Source organism: Anoplopoma fimbria, chromosome 8 (assembly GCF_027596085.1).
Source record: "Anoplopoma fimbria isolate UVic2021 breed Golden Eagle Sablefish chromosome 8, Afim_UVic_2022, whole genome shotgun sequence".
Lineage (NCBI taxonomy): Eukaryota > Metazoa > Chordata > Actinopteri > Perciformes > Anoplopomatidae > Anoplopoma > Anoplopoma fimbria.
The window spans coordinates 11,916,252-11,930,308 of NC_072456.1; the positions used below are offsets into that span (position 1 = coordinate 11,916,252).

At 41.3% G+C, this 14,057-nt stretch overlaps 1 protein-coding gene across 1 annotated transcript in view; it reads right to left on the minus strand.

Annotated features, from left to right (window-relative positions):
- sgip1a (SH3GL interacting endocytic adaptor 1a) overlaps window positions 1-14,057 on the minus strand; it is a 72,542-nt gene that overhangs the window by 45,762 nt on the left and 12,723 nt on the right. Inside the window, exon 4 of the mRNA XM_054602337.1 lies at window positions 10,442-10,486. Within this exon, the coding sequence (XP_054458312.1) occupies window positions 10,442-10,486 (45 nt within the window). The remainder of the gene's footprint in view (window positions 1-10,441; window positions 10,487-14,057) is intronic.

The window sequence follows — 14,057 nt, forward strand, 5'->3', positions numbered from 1 at the left end:
GAAATGTAGAACCTTTTGCAAATTTATTAAAAAAGAAAAACTGAAATATCACATGGTCAGACCCCTTTGCTGTGACACTCATATTTAACTCACATGCTGTCCATTTCTTCTGATCCTCCTTGAGATGGTTCTACTCCTTCATTGGAGTCCAGCTGTGTTTAATTAAACTGATTGGACTTGATTAGGAAAGGCACACACCTGTCTATATAAGACCTTACAGCTCCAGAGATGCAGTAGGGAGATGGGAGAAAGTTCCACAAAGTCAACGATCACTGCAGCCCTCCACCAGTCGGGGCTTTATGGCAGAGTGGCCCGACGGAAGCCTCTCCTCAGTGCAAGACATATGAAAGCCTGCATAGAGTTTGCCAAAAAACACATGGAGGACTCCCAAACTATGAGAAATAAGATTCTCTGGTCTGATGAGACCAAGATTGAACTTTTTGGCGTTAATTCTAAGCGGTATGTGTGGAGAAAACCAGGCACTGCTCATCACCTGCCCAATACAATCCCAACAGTGAAACATGGTGGTGGCAGCATCATGCTATGGGGGTGTTTTTCAGCTGCAGGGACAGGACGACTGGTTGCAATTGAAAGAAAGATGAATGCGGCCAAGTACAGAGATATCCTGGAAGAAAACCTCCTCCAGAGTGCTCAGGACCTCAGGGCCGAAGGTTCACCTTCCAACAAGACAATGACCCGAAGCACACAGCTAAAATAACAAAGGAGTGGCTTCGGAACAAGTCTGTGACCATTCTTGACTGGCCCAGCCAGAGCCCTGACCTAAACCCAATTGAGCATCTCTGGAGAGACCTGAAAATGGCTGTCCACCAACGTTCACCATCCAACCTGACAGAACTGGAGAGGATCTGCAAGGAAGAATGGCAGAGGATCCCCAAATCCAGGTGTGAGAAACTTGTTGCATCATTCCCAAGAAGACTCATGGCTGTACTAGCTCAAAAGGGTGCTTCTACTCAATACTGAGCAAAGGGTCTGAATACTTATGACCATGTGATATTTCAGTTTTTGTTTTTTTTATAAATTTGCAAAAAGTTCTACATTTCAGTTTTTTTTCTGTCAAGATGGGTTGCTGAGTGTACATTAATGAGAAAAAAAAATGAACTTTTTCGATTTTAGCAAATGGCTGCAATGAAACAAAGGGTGAAAAATGTAAAGGGGTCTGAATACTTTCCGTACCCACTGTATATGCATTCCTGTGGCATTGTACATGGGCTCAGTAATGTGAACAAGCTTCTACCTGAACAGCACGACACAACTTGGCATGAGCAAAATAATGCATGGGGAAACCGTCCCCCACCAATTGATTTTGTTCACCTGTACACACAGGACAGGTGACAAAAATAAGGATCTACTTGAGGCTGCCATTTTTAACCAAGATTCAAATCCAGACACAGAAGGGTAAAATAAAATCATTACAAAGCAAAATAAAATCTAGGACTCTAAATCTATGTGTATGCAGCTCCCTTTACTATTTTTTTTTTAATCCCCTCTCCCTGATCAGACTCCAAAAATGCCACAATCGAGGAAGTGACTCAACAAAATACAGGCCTTTCCCTGTGATTGTACTGTCCCGTCCTCTCACTCCGGGGCTCTGACACACATTGCTGCTCTCTGTGTATCTCTTCCTCTCTCACGCTATCCTACTTGGACAATTTTTAATCACTTCATCTCCACCCCTCCTCATTTTGTTTATCTGCTTCTTCCTGGCAATGGCTTTCTAGGGGATTTTTCACTCTCCCTTTATTTTCCTCCCAGCTTGTGTCAGCATCTTCCTCTGTGTGTCTCTCTCATTGTCTGTCTCCTCTAATTGGGCGCTGTGCATTGTTCTCCTAGTTGCACTGCTATGAACTCTGTTTCAGACACTTTTATAAAAGCAGTATTTTGTATGTGTGCCTAAGGATTTAGGGAGAAATGCATGGTGACCTTGTAATACTCACAGTTAGACTCACAGTGGATCTAGGCTATGGCCTGAATATATCCGTGTGATGTGTGTGAAAGGACACACAGATGATGAATCAGTCAAACAGCCACAACACAAGGCCGTCTTTTTACATTAAAACTAGAGCCACTGATTAGATCAGACGACACATCTTTGACAGCAAATCACCTACTGTTTTGACAGCAGGCTCCTCTAATCTTTGCGTTGGCCCCGTCAGGATGAAAACAGCATCCCTAGTCTGTTAGTTAACAGTCTGTGCTACTTCCAGTTTGTTTTTATTGTGCTATGTGTAACATTTCTATTTAAATAAACCAGTAGGCACCGATGGGATGATAAGAAGCAACTGCTGCGTGGAAATGTATTTTTTAAAAGTATGAAACCGTTATTAATTCAAGAAAAATGATCTGCAGAATATTGTGCGGTACACAGATTTACTATGCAATGCTTTTCATTTTTAATTCCTCTACACCATTAGAAAATGTTCCTTCCCAATGCACATATACAGTTTAAACTGTCATTTTTTATCTAATGACATTTTGATTAAGACTAAATCTGATATGTCATTCAAGGAATACTTTTAATTACGCTGTAAGAGAACCTCATCTTCCCCCAGCTGCCACTAGATTACACAAACATGTCAGTTTATCTGGCTTTAAATCTTGGGCATCATTACATAAGCTCATATATGTGTGTGCGTGTGTGGGTCCACAAAACGATGTGATTTGGAGGGCTGTTGTGCTTCTGTGTCCGTGAATGAATATGGTGTTAGGAAGAGTGTTAACAAGACCGAGCAGATTGATTTTGACGGCTTTCCCTTCTTCTTCTCCTCTCCTCTCCTGTCTCTGTCTTTGTTGTGGGAAAGTTCATTTGGTTCTCTGTCAAATTTATTGTCAAGCAGAGTCACAATGGACCCGTTCTATTGCGACATATTCAACAAAGAAGAAGACACGCAAAAAGATGCACATTGATGGCTGAACAAAAATCTACATGCACACGTTTCTTATGCCAGAATTGTCTAATGGTGCGTTAACATCTGTGCACAGACTTATGTTATTATTAGGAAAGGCCAGTGACTCAGTTTTGTCACTTCACTCCATAATACGCAGCTACATCAGACGTAGGCTTGTCTATCAGTTCTCCATCCCGGATTTCAATTAACACAGACTCGCATTAATTTGGGCACAGCTAAAAAACATGCAGGCATTTAAATATTTTTCAACTTAAGGCAGCATGTCAATGGTTTGGCAGTCTTAGTCTTCAGAATAGGAACAAACTGTAAAAAGATTTTTGAAACTCTGTTTTCACAAACTGGTGCTATCCTTAATTACCTTCAGCACCTGCATGCCCTGAGGGTCACCTCTAAAGGCACAGACTACTGTGACCCCTAACATACGTGACATGTGGAATTCTAGATGCATCTATCAGGTGAAGGTTTAATCTCCCCAAAGGTAGCGCTAATACAGATGGTCCTTTGTTTAATCTGCTCTTTGTTTTTTTAACAAAATGCATCATTGCATCTTGTTTTTCCATGTTTTATGGTAAAAGGGTAGGAGATATGGATCCTGTGCTGTGTTGCGTTTGATGTAGTGTATGTTTTGTTTAGACTACCGCCTGTAAAGCATCACCTCTGGGACATTTACGTTTTATATCTCAACATGACTGTTATTATTTGGACACACACATGTCCTACAATCACATGTTATTAAAGCAGCAACATACCACTTCTACTGTGCTCCATTGTAGGAATTTTCACAAATATACAGAATGAGTGTATTGAATAGGACCCTTTGAACCCTTCGCAACCTGCGCACACTTGGTTATGACTTTATAACACAATAATTGATAACCCACAACTAACTATGTTTAGCAGGGTAACACACCATGGCACATAACAATTTGTGACACAGACAATTTGTAAAACTAATAATTGTACATTCACAAATGTACACTTCCCAACAGCATGCTGGGTAACATTATAGTTGCTAGCTATTACATAACAGTCTGTTAACAGCTGGGAGAGGCTCTGTTGCTACTGCATATCAAAACAGAAAAGAAAGATGGAAGATGAAGAAAAGGGGATCAGAGATGCACCAGAAGTTTTGCCCATGAAAGGGAGCTTTGTATGTTGTTTGGAAGTTTTTTGGTTAAAAGAAATCTGACATAGCCACTGTTATTGCCTGTGGTGCTAACACTAGCAACTTGCTCTATCGCCTCAAAAAACATGTACTGGATTCAAGGCTGTCAACTTTAGCCCCAGAGAAAGAAAGAAGCCAAAGGGTCAGACATCGCTTAAGAGGCATTTGCTTGAGGCAATACATATGACAGAAAAAGCAAGCACAATAAGATGATCCAAGCAAACCCTATTGTGAGGCAAAGTCACGCCCCTACCGCTGCCCCCCATGTGACCATGTTTCTGAAAAACTAGGCAATGGCAAAAGACGAATATTTTTTGGATCCCGTTTGAATTGTGCCATGAATCACACATATGATGTTTGTCAATTTAAAAGATCATGTTGCAAGTCATGAAAGTGGCAGTAGCATGAGGACAGTTTCTCTAACTGGACCTCATTGAATTTCTAAAGAATACCCCTGTTTTATGTACTCCTGACGGTAGAATAAGCCACGATGAACCTATATAAAAAGCCCAGTCATGCAAAAATAAATAAATACAATGATATACCATGAAACCCCAACTATCTTAAAACATTCTATGGTACAAATGTGTGGTCATACTAAGTATGTGCTTGGCTGTGTCTATGGAGAACCAGATTAAACCAATACCATAAGAAGCATTTCATATTCACAGACGGCGCTCTGCTCTGTTTCATTTCAGTCTGAGATTTCTGCTAGGCCACTGACGGCTGTTTGCAACGCATCAGCCTGCATGAGTTATGTGTTTGGGTCAATGGCAAGACATTAATTACTCATTTGGGAGCAGCATAGCTATCATTGCACAGAGTTCTTCAAGAGGAAAATAATACCTTTAACAATGTTTTCACAAACATGTACAGGACTGGTGCATCATCCTTCAGGCCTTTGTGCCCAAAAACATATTTATTCAAAAATCAATGAAAATGTGCACTTGGGGGCCTCTGCCCAGCTCATTACCAAAACAGACATGAGTCAGCCTCGTGGTTGTTACCCGGGAAACCATATGGCAGCAGAGTCCTGAGCCAATTGGATGCAATGGTATATTGAGCATAGTTGACCAGAGATATGACTATTTGATATCACTGATCTTTCTCCAAGAATTCTCAAATTCATAGGGTAATGTTTTTGTGATAATACAAGGACACCGTGTTTGTGTCTTTCAGGGTAGAACAGTTGCATGTTATTATTTTTTTATATTGTATGATTGGCTGAACTAAACATTACCTCCACAGGCCAACATAGCATAATGATTTTGACCCCATTTCAGATGTTTGAAATGGTCTAAATGTTGTTTGAGTGAGTTTGTGGGGCAGACAAAAAACATCCCCCTCATTCAGCTTATGGCTTTCTGAAAAATTGGAAGATATGACAGCGAACCCCAGGCTTTGATAAAAAAAAGTTGATAAGGGTGATGGGTTAATGTTAACTGTAGTCCAAGTGCTGGCAATGGACTATAAGGCAACTCCACAGGGATCTCAGTAGCATATCAGCTTTCATTACAACTCAATTAAATGAGATGATCTTTTATGTTGAAATGCTTTTGACAAGCTGAGTCAGTGGATATGACCCTGCATGCTTGTATGTCATGAGCTGAGCCAGACAGATAGGGAATTTATTTTTTATTTTATCATAACAAAAACCATATAATCATACTGATACAATTAGATGTTTTAGAATCCTCCAACAACGTCATCAAATAAGCAAATAATCTTCACGTTCCTTATAAAGTCAAGTAAGTGAAGCTCACCATATGGCCTTGTGTCCTCTCTGCCCTCATCTCTGCCACATTCCAGTCAAGGGTTTATCCAAGTTCCAACCGGGCAAGCTCTAAGTACTGGGATTCCCAGTGACAGCGTGATTCCTACTGCCACTGACTAGGATTAACAAGACTACAAGTCTGAAGCCCTGCTAGTAGCTTGCTAGTGGCCTGTGAGAGGTGTGGATGGAGACATGGAGTTAACAAAACTCTGCAACAACATACCCAAGAGATACGAACTACATACTGACATTGCTATTCCTTAGAGCTTTGTCACAGCAAGGACTACAATGTTATCTTTCGCCTTATGATGGTGCTTATAAAATACAATGGGATCATTACATTTAAAAGAGTTGATACATTTTATTTTTTGAGTTTTATTTTTTTGAGCACACAGTGTATAATTTGGCCTGAAGGTATAACAAAAGGTAATGTCCAAATTGCTAAATGTTAAGGCTCTAGGGAACATGAGATAATGTCATGGCAGTTCGCCTGTTACAGTTTGATGTCGTTTCTTGTGTGCAAAAGGAAGTTTTAGCTTGACGGTATAGTGCTAGAAAAAAAGGTCAGAGGGTCACTAAAAGCATTACTGGACAATAAGAAGACTAGTAACTGTCATCTTATTTCAGTAAATAAGAGATACACTGCACTACATACATTTCAAAATTAAATCTATTAAACATCTCTTTTGTCTTGATAATATCTGTGCCCCCTTTATAGAGCTCCTAGCTTCAAAGTCAAACAGGATCAGAAATCCCATTTTGCGCTAGTTTGATTACCGTAAGGAGAGCCGAGTAAATTACTGATGAAACAACTACAAGATCTCAAGAGTACCGAAAAGCATACTGGAGATATGCTACATAATATCACATCTTTTCTAGTGATGATGTATACACACTGTGCACAACCACGGATGCAGTAAACCCTTGATTCATAGCAAGGGATCATGGTAAGTGCTGTTAGACCATTAAGTAAATCATAGAAAGGGGGGGGCTTTAACAGAAAAACAAAGCACAGAAAAATGTTTTTCTGGCGTTTGATTTTCAGGATTTATTGCAGGGAATTTGCATTATTGCGATAATGATCTGGAGGTCACGGTTCATCAACAGTTAAATTAAGCACAATATCCCTGTTTTTATTCACTATATTGTGTCTAGAGCGAAGGGGGTTGTCATCACGAATACTAATACTGCCTCTCTCCATTTTAACTAAAATGAAGAAATAGCCCCATGTCTACTTCTCTGTGTGTTACCCAGGGATAGCCATGACATGGGGCTTTAAAAAGCAGAGCTGACAAGGATTAGCATCCAATTTTAACACCTGACTGTAATCCTGCCCTCACACAGTCCATGCTAAGCCTGAGCTAGCCATGCTAATGGACGGGAAGCGGTTTGCAGACGGTCTATTTTTTTACTTCTGAACTGTTACCTAACAACTTGGCTTCGTGACACAAATGCAGTGGATGACAGGACAGCACACTTGCAGTGGAGGGGGGAGCAGTAGATTAGCTCTTCATTTCTTACTGTTGTAAGAATTGTTGACAATTCTTGAGACTGAAAAAAATAACTTATTGTTTGGTCAATAGGTTCAACTCTGCTTCTGTGATTTTGAATCATAATCCAACACTGTACCTAGATTACCAATCAACACAATTGTTAGACCAAACCACTTTCAGTATATTACTGATCAACTTCTTGCAGCTTATCTTTGAGCATCAAGACACATACTGTATCATAAACCAAATACCAAAGGGGAAACAATGAATCACTTCGGGTTGATCATTAACTACTGGCTATTGTTTTATCTGTTATTATCACCCTGTGAGATCCGTTATTTATATTGATCTATGCTGCATTTGTACCTGTAGAGTCAGCATGAGCTTATCAGACAGAACCACAGAAACAGCCCTAACTCTGACAAGGACAGAAAGGGTAATAATAATAATAATAATAATAATAATAATAATAATAATAATAATAATAATAATAATAATAATAATAATAATAATAATAATAATAATAATAATCAATCCTTTATTAGTCCCACAATGGGGAAATTACAATTCCCTGCATTTGAGGAGCAGTGGGCTGCTAAGAAGCGCCCGGGGAGCAACTGGGGGTTAGGTGTCTCGCTCAAGGACACCTCGGCATGTTGGCTGTAGAGGGGTTCAAACTACCAACCTTGTGGTTACGGGACGAGTGCTCTACCTGGTGTGCCACAGCCGCCCATGTGTCATGGTCGGTCATCATCTAAATGTTAACCTACTGAGCAGTTTATATTTTTTACAATTAGGCGTATGGGACAAACTGTGATGCTGCTATGGTCGCTGTCATTACAACCTGTAACAGTCAGACTGTTGCCTTTTTCATCATATAGTAGCATGGCAGAAATGCCCTGTTATCAAACAATAGTGTAACAGCCCCTTCAACTGATTAAAATGTAATTATTTCAATTTAGATATAGATCTCTGACTTCACATTGCAGGTCAGTTATCACATACCTTTATTTAACATGCTTGGGCAGTTAACAATGGGAACGGACATGAAGAATGGTAAATGGCAAATGGACTGTACTTGTATAGTGCTTTTTTTAGTCTTCTGACCGCTCAAAGCGCTTTAACACTAAATGTCATCATTCACACCCATTCATACACTGATGGCAGGGGCTACCCTGCAAGATGCCACCTGCCCATCAGGACCATCTAATGGTATAAATCATGGTCTCCAACCCACAACAAAATAATCATGACTTTTGAGAAGATGTGAGATTCAACAGATCTAGAGACCCATGTGCACAGATATCCATTTCAATTCATTGCACAGTCAATAGCAACTTTTAAAGCAGTTTTCACTGTACTTTATGAGGTAAGAACTACCTGTTTGGCATGTGGCAGTTATCCATTTAGGGTTTGACTTTATTATGTTGTTTCTTTATTTCTGTGTTTTACTTAAGTGTTACCTTCTTAATGGCAAACCAAAATCCCCCTGTGAAATAAAGTTTGAATGAATTTGCCTTTGATTGTTTTCATGGTCTACACACCTCCACCAAATGGCACGATACTAATGATATCATTACAGCCAATACTGTAAAACTTGGAGATGTTGTCTAAGCAAACACAAGAGCACATCACCCTCCATGACATTTTTACAGAAACATGCATAATGCTTCAAGCCAGTAGGCTCAGCATTTAAAATAAACAAAAATGGTACTCTGAAAAATACATGCCAGAAACTTACTATCTGAGAGCTGCCACTTCAAAATCAATATATAGGTTCCTGCCTGCCCCTCAATACACTGCTAACTAAATGGCATGGCTACTATGCTACTATGACATTTATGACATGATACAACATTCTCTGGTGTGAGATCGCTAAGATCCAACAACACATGGCTGGGCAGCAATAATGTCATTACTTCCCAAAAACACTGATACATACATACAGAAATACAGCCGAGCTAATGTGAGTCTTCCTAAGCAGCAGACAGACCCACTGGCATGAGTTCATTTGCTAAATGCACCGGAATAAACAGGCTTGAATGACATTGTGAAGCTTTTTTGGAGCACAGATAGAAAAAAATATCCACTTTGAGGAAACATACGTAACTGCAGAGGGTAAATATTGTAAGAAATAATGACCTACACATTTTTCCCCATGCTTACTGCCTCAAAATGTTGCCTGTGTATCGTGGGTTGAGGGAGCTTACATAATCGAAGGTTGATTCAGTGAGAGTCAACATATTTAAAATTGTTCTGGTCAAACAAATGCCGAGTTTTCATTCACATGGGATGTATGAACAACATGAAAGATAAGAAATAAGAGATATCATATGAAACAGATGGATGGATGGAGGCTTCCGTGTGCCAGCTGCAGAGCTGTAGGCATTCATCCCTCGATCACTGGCCTTCCCCCCTAGATGATGTCATCAATTAAAGGAACATGAAACTAAAACAATCATCAGTTCTCTTTTTCCTCACTACGCTTAACCCAACAGCAGTGGATCAGTCCAACTATGGGTGGGTGTGAATGTACGCATGCACCCACCGGTACAGAGATGCAGTCCACACGCATGTGCATGGTAAAATGGCAATGTAGCGTGAGCAGATACACAGCAGAGTCATACAGTACTGTGTGAGCGTGTGTCAGTGCATGTGTTTCAGGGAACACCATACAAAGAGAATTTATACAAGTGAGCCAGCTGGGCACATAAGCCCTCCTGCACAATAAATCCAAATAATCCTTTACGATGGGAAGCAGGAAAAAGGGGGGCGGGGGGGTACTCAGACATATACACACACTCACAAAAGGTACACACGGTTCAATTAGCCTCGCCATTGTGCCTCTGTGGTAGACATTCAGTGGTTGTGCCCTTTTCCTAAGAATAACATGCAAGTCACCAGAATGTATGCACTCAAAATAGCAGGGCAGCTTATGACATTTGAACCTCCCAAAGACACACACGCATACACGATTGCCAGTGGATGAAGCATTGCAGGACAAGGACATAAAGGGGGATTACCCTGAATAACAACAGAGAAGGGGACAGCATAATAAAAAAAACAAAAATGATAATCTTACCTTCCATCATGGTTGCAGATTTGCATTCCTCTATCTCCAAAGAGCCTGGAATGAAAGCAGGAGGCGTTGGGAGGGGGTGAAGACAAGAAGCCCCCGGTTACCACAGAGATACAGTAGAATTGATGGGCAGCAGAGCAGCCGTGTGCATGTGGCTAACGCCCTGGCTAACTGTGAGCCTACGACACCCCCAGACGTTGCCTGTCAACTAGCCCAGGAGGGAGAGACAGAGAGACAGAGAGAGAGATAGACAGAGACAGCGACAGAGACAGAGAGATAGAAAGAGAGAGACAGGAGAGAGGAGGGGTAGGGGCCTGGCCGGGCGAGTTGCCGATCAGAGCTGGGGCTTAAGCCATGGATGCTGCTACTGCTGCTGCTGCTGCTGCTGCTTCTGCGGCTCTAACCTACACATTCAGCGAAGGATGCTGAGAGGTGGGGGGGGCAAAGCTAACTGGAGGAAAAAAAATAAATAAAAGAGGCAGGGTAGAGAGAGGGAGGGAGCGGGGCGGAGGGACCGAGAGGGAGGGAGGGTTATGTGTGTGTGCATGTGTGTTTGGCAGTGTTGAGGAGAGGCGGGGTCAGTTTGCTGAGGTCAGAGAGGGCCTCGGCCAATCCCTGCAGCTCTTTGTGGAGTCACATGGCTTACAGCTTGACTCTCCTGACACCATGGCTCAAGAGAACTCTACATTAGTAACCGCTCTTGCTTGACAAATACTTGTTCGCACACACTAAATGCACACACATGTTTACATGTGCAAATAGAGGCACAGAAAAAGCCACCGGACATGTACAGAGTAAATACAGAGGATCTGCTAAACACACAAACACACACACACACTTGCACCCCTCCCCTGCACCCTACCTTATGTCAGTGCAGTATGAGTCGAGCCTCCTTAGCGGTGAATGACATTACTTATTTGCTCGCGGAGAGCGAAGCCTGCAGGTGTGAGCCAAGTGACAACCCATGTTGAGGACATACACGGACTCTACAACAACACACCACTGCACAAAATTGTTTGGCCTGAACCTTCCTGCAGAGTGTCTAATCCTGTACTGGCTGTTTGTGTGTGGCTGCCTGTGTTCCGCCCACCCTGGAATAAGGTGTGGTTTCATTCGGCCCTCCCTTTCTCTCCTCCTGTCCCTGTTCCCTCCCACCTTCCCCTCTCTCTGCCAGTCTGTTTCACTCCGCTGCCCTTTTTCTGTCTCTGTGCATTCCCACTGCACCGGGACCGGGATCGATCAGTGTGACGTCATGGCAACGCAGGCTGCAACTGCAACCAACGAGCAGCAAGGGGACGGTGACAGAGGAGCCTCTGGAGAGGGGTGTGCGCTTGTGTTTGTGTGTGTGTGTGTGTGTGCTGATTAATTTTCTATGAGAGGGTGCACAGAGAGAGAGAGAGAGAGAGAGAGAGAGAGAGGGAGGGAGAGAGAGAGGGGGTGAATGTTTTTGTGGATTAACCAAAGAGCAGAGGAGACTGACAATTAGGCAAACCTAAAAAACAACAACAACAACAACAAATGAAACACTAGAGTGATAATTTACCAAAAAAAAGAACAATCAGGAAATAAAAGAGGAAGGATGCAGCAAAGGATTTTAGTCTATTGTTGTTAATATTAGTTCTAGAAATTTTATTTTTATTGTTTTTCTGTAGTATTAGTCATGGAGGTATTGTATCAGTATTAGGGGTTGGCGGTACACCAGTTTCATCACCGTCAGCGGCGTCACGTTCGGCCATGACATGGATTTACACACACATGAGGCTACTGCTGGTCCGGTCTGTCCCGGAACCTCTTGCTTGTCGTTTTGACGCCAATGTTTACAAGTTAGAGCAGTCAGATACTCTGAATGAATCACATAACATTTACATTATGGGGCAGGTTGCTCCTCCAAAAACATATTTAAGCCTGTTCTCATTCTTATTTGGAGCCAATAAACACATCTGGTTTTTTTTAATAGTTTTTTTCTGTCTTAAGATAGGTTCTCTTACATTGCCAATAGAGTGAACATTTGTAGAATCAAGTTTTGAGTAGAGTATCCCTTTCAATTTTGTAATATCTTAATATGGTATCGTCACCACAGTATGGATTTTTCAGTTCAGTAATTTACATGTATTTTATGTATTTAGACAAGCATAAGTTTCCTAATATTAAAATCCAATGTATATATTCTGTATTGCAAGGTCAGACAAATAATATAAAAAGTAAGAGTAAGTAAATAATAAAAAAGTGCAAATAAGTATACATAATGTAAATTATGTATACTTATTTGCACTTTTTTATTAATTTATTTGAATAAATCTTGTTTGTGTCAGGGAAGTTCATCTTCAGGAACCCTTTAATTACTCAAAGTCTGTGGATTCTCCTCATACTGTAAATGTCACATTTTCCACAGAAAGAAAACTTGGTGGTAGTCATTTTCACCACTAGCTGTGCATTTTTTCCAAATATTACTCAGTAAGTCTCATAAAAACTAAAGTATGAAATATGCAAGCAACCAACTCCACTACTGGTTGATAAGGACTTTTTAAAGCCACTGATCAGTGTATTCCTTGCTTAAGAAGAGTGAGATTGCGGATGCCTCACTAGGAATTAATTCACTCATTTATAGGTGTGACTGTGCCAAAAGTTGGGTGAACATTCCTCTGGAAGCCCAGTATTCAGTGGATCTGTCAGTCTGTAGCCATGCTTTAAGAAAAGAGAGTCGGTTGACTCTCCATGCTCAATGAATCCTCCGGTTAAGCTAAAGCCCATATGATGGTGACTACCTGCCTCCAAATCTCTCGTTCCCTCATTTATCTCTTCTTCCTTTTTCATATACCGATTTCTCTCTTTTCCCTTTTTTTTTTCTCCCCAAGTCGTCTATGTGGCTCATTCTGTCTCTTGCCGCCTCCCTCCTTTCATCCCTCTGTCTTTCCTTGCCCAGCTCCTTGGTCTTTACACCCAGCAGATGCTTCCCAAAGAGAGGGTACAGCACCCTACCATCGTGCCAGCTGCTTTAAACTCCCTTCCCCCTTGTCCATCCGTCTCCCCCCTCACTCCAAAGCTGTATTTTGTGACTTCACTGCACTCTCACCTTTTTGATTTTATTTGCTGCCTCCCCTTCTCTTGTCTTCTTATTTACCTCATTCTTTAATTTCTGTTCTTGACACATCTCTATTTTTATACATTACTCCTCTTGTCTCACCCCTGCTCACTCTCTTGGGTGTGAGACAACAAGCATCTTCTCCTGCACTGCCATCTAGTGTTCACTGAGAATTATGAGAGATATTAACCATTGTGCTGGACTTGAGGCCTTACTGCTGTGGATATTTGCTCACTGTACTGTAGCACCATACATATACTGTACTGGGCATTTCTGTGGCAGCTAGGTTGATATTTGACCATTCAAATAAAGAGGTCTGTATATTGATTGTTTAGCTGACAGATGCTGCCATGCCAGCTAGTGGAGGAGTGCAGAATAAAGGAGGAGGAAAGGAGGGGGATTTGCTATATAAAGCCTAATGCCCTGTAAGCTCTGCAGTAGTTTGAGCAGCATGAATAAAGACACACTTATGTCATTTACTATTGAGAGTAATAGACAGCTACACCCTCACTATGGGACTATGGTTAAGTTTGCATT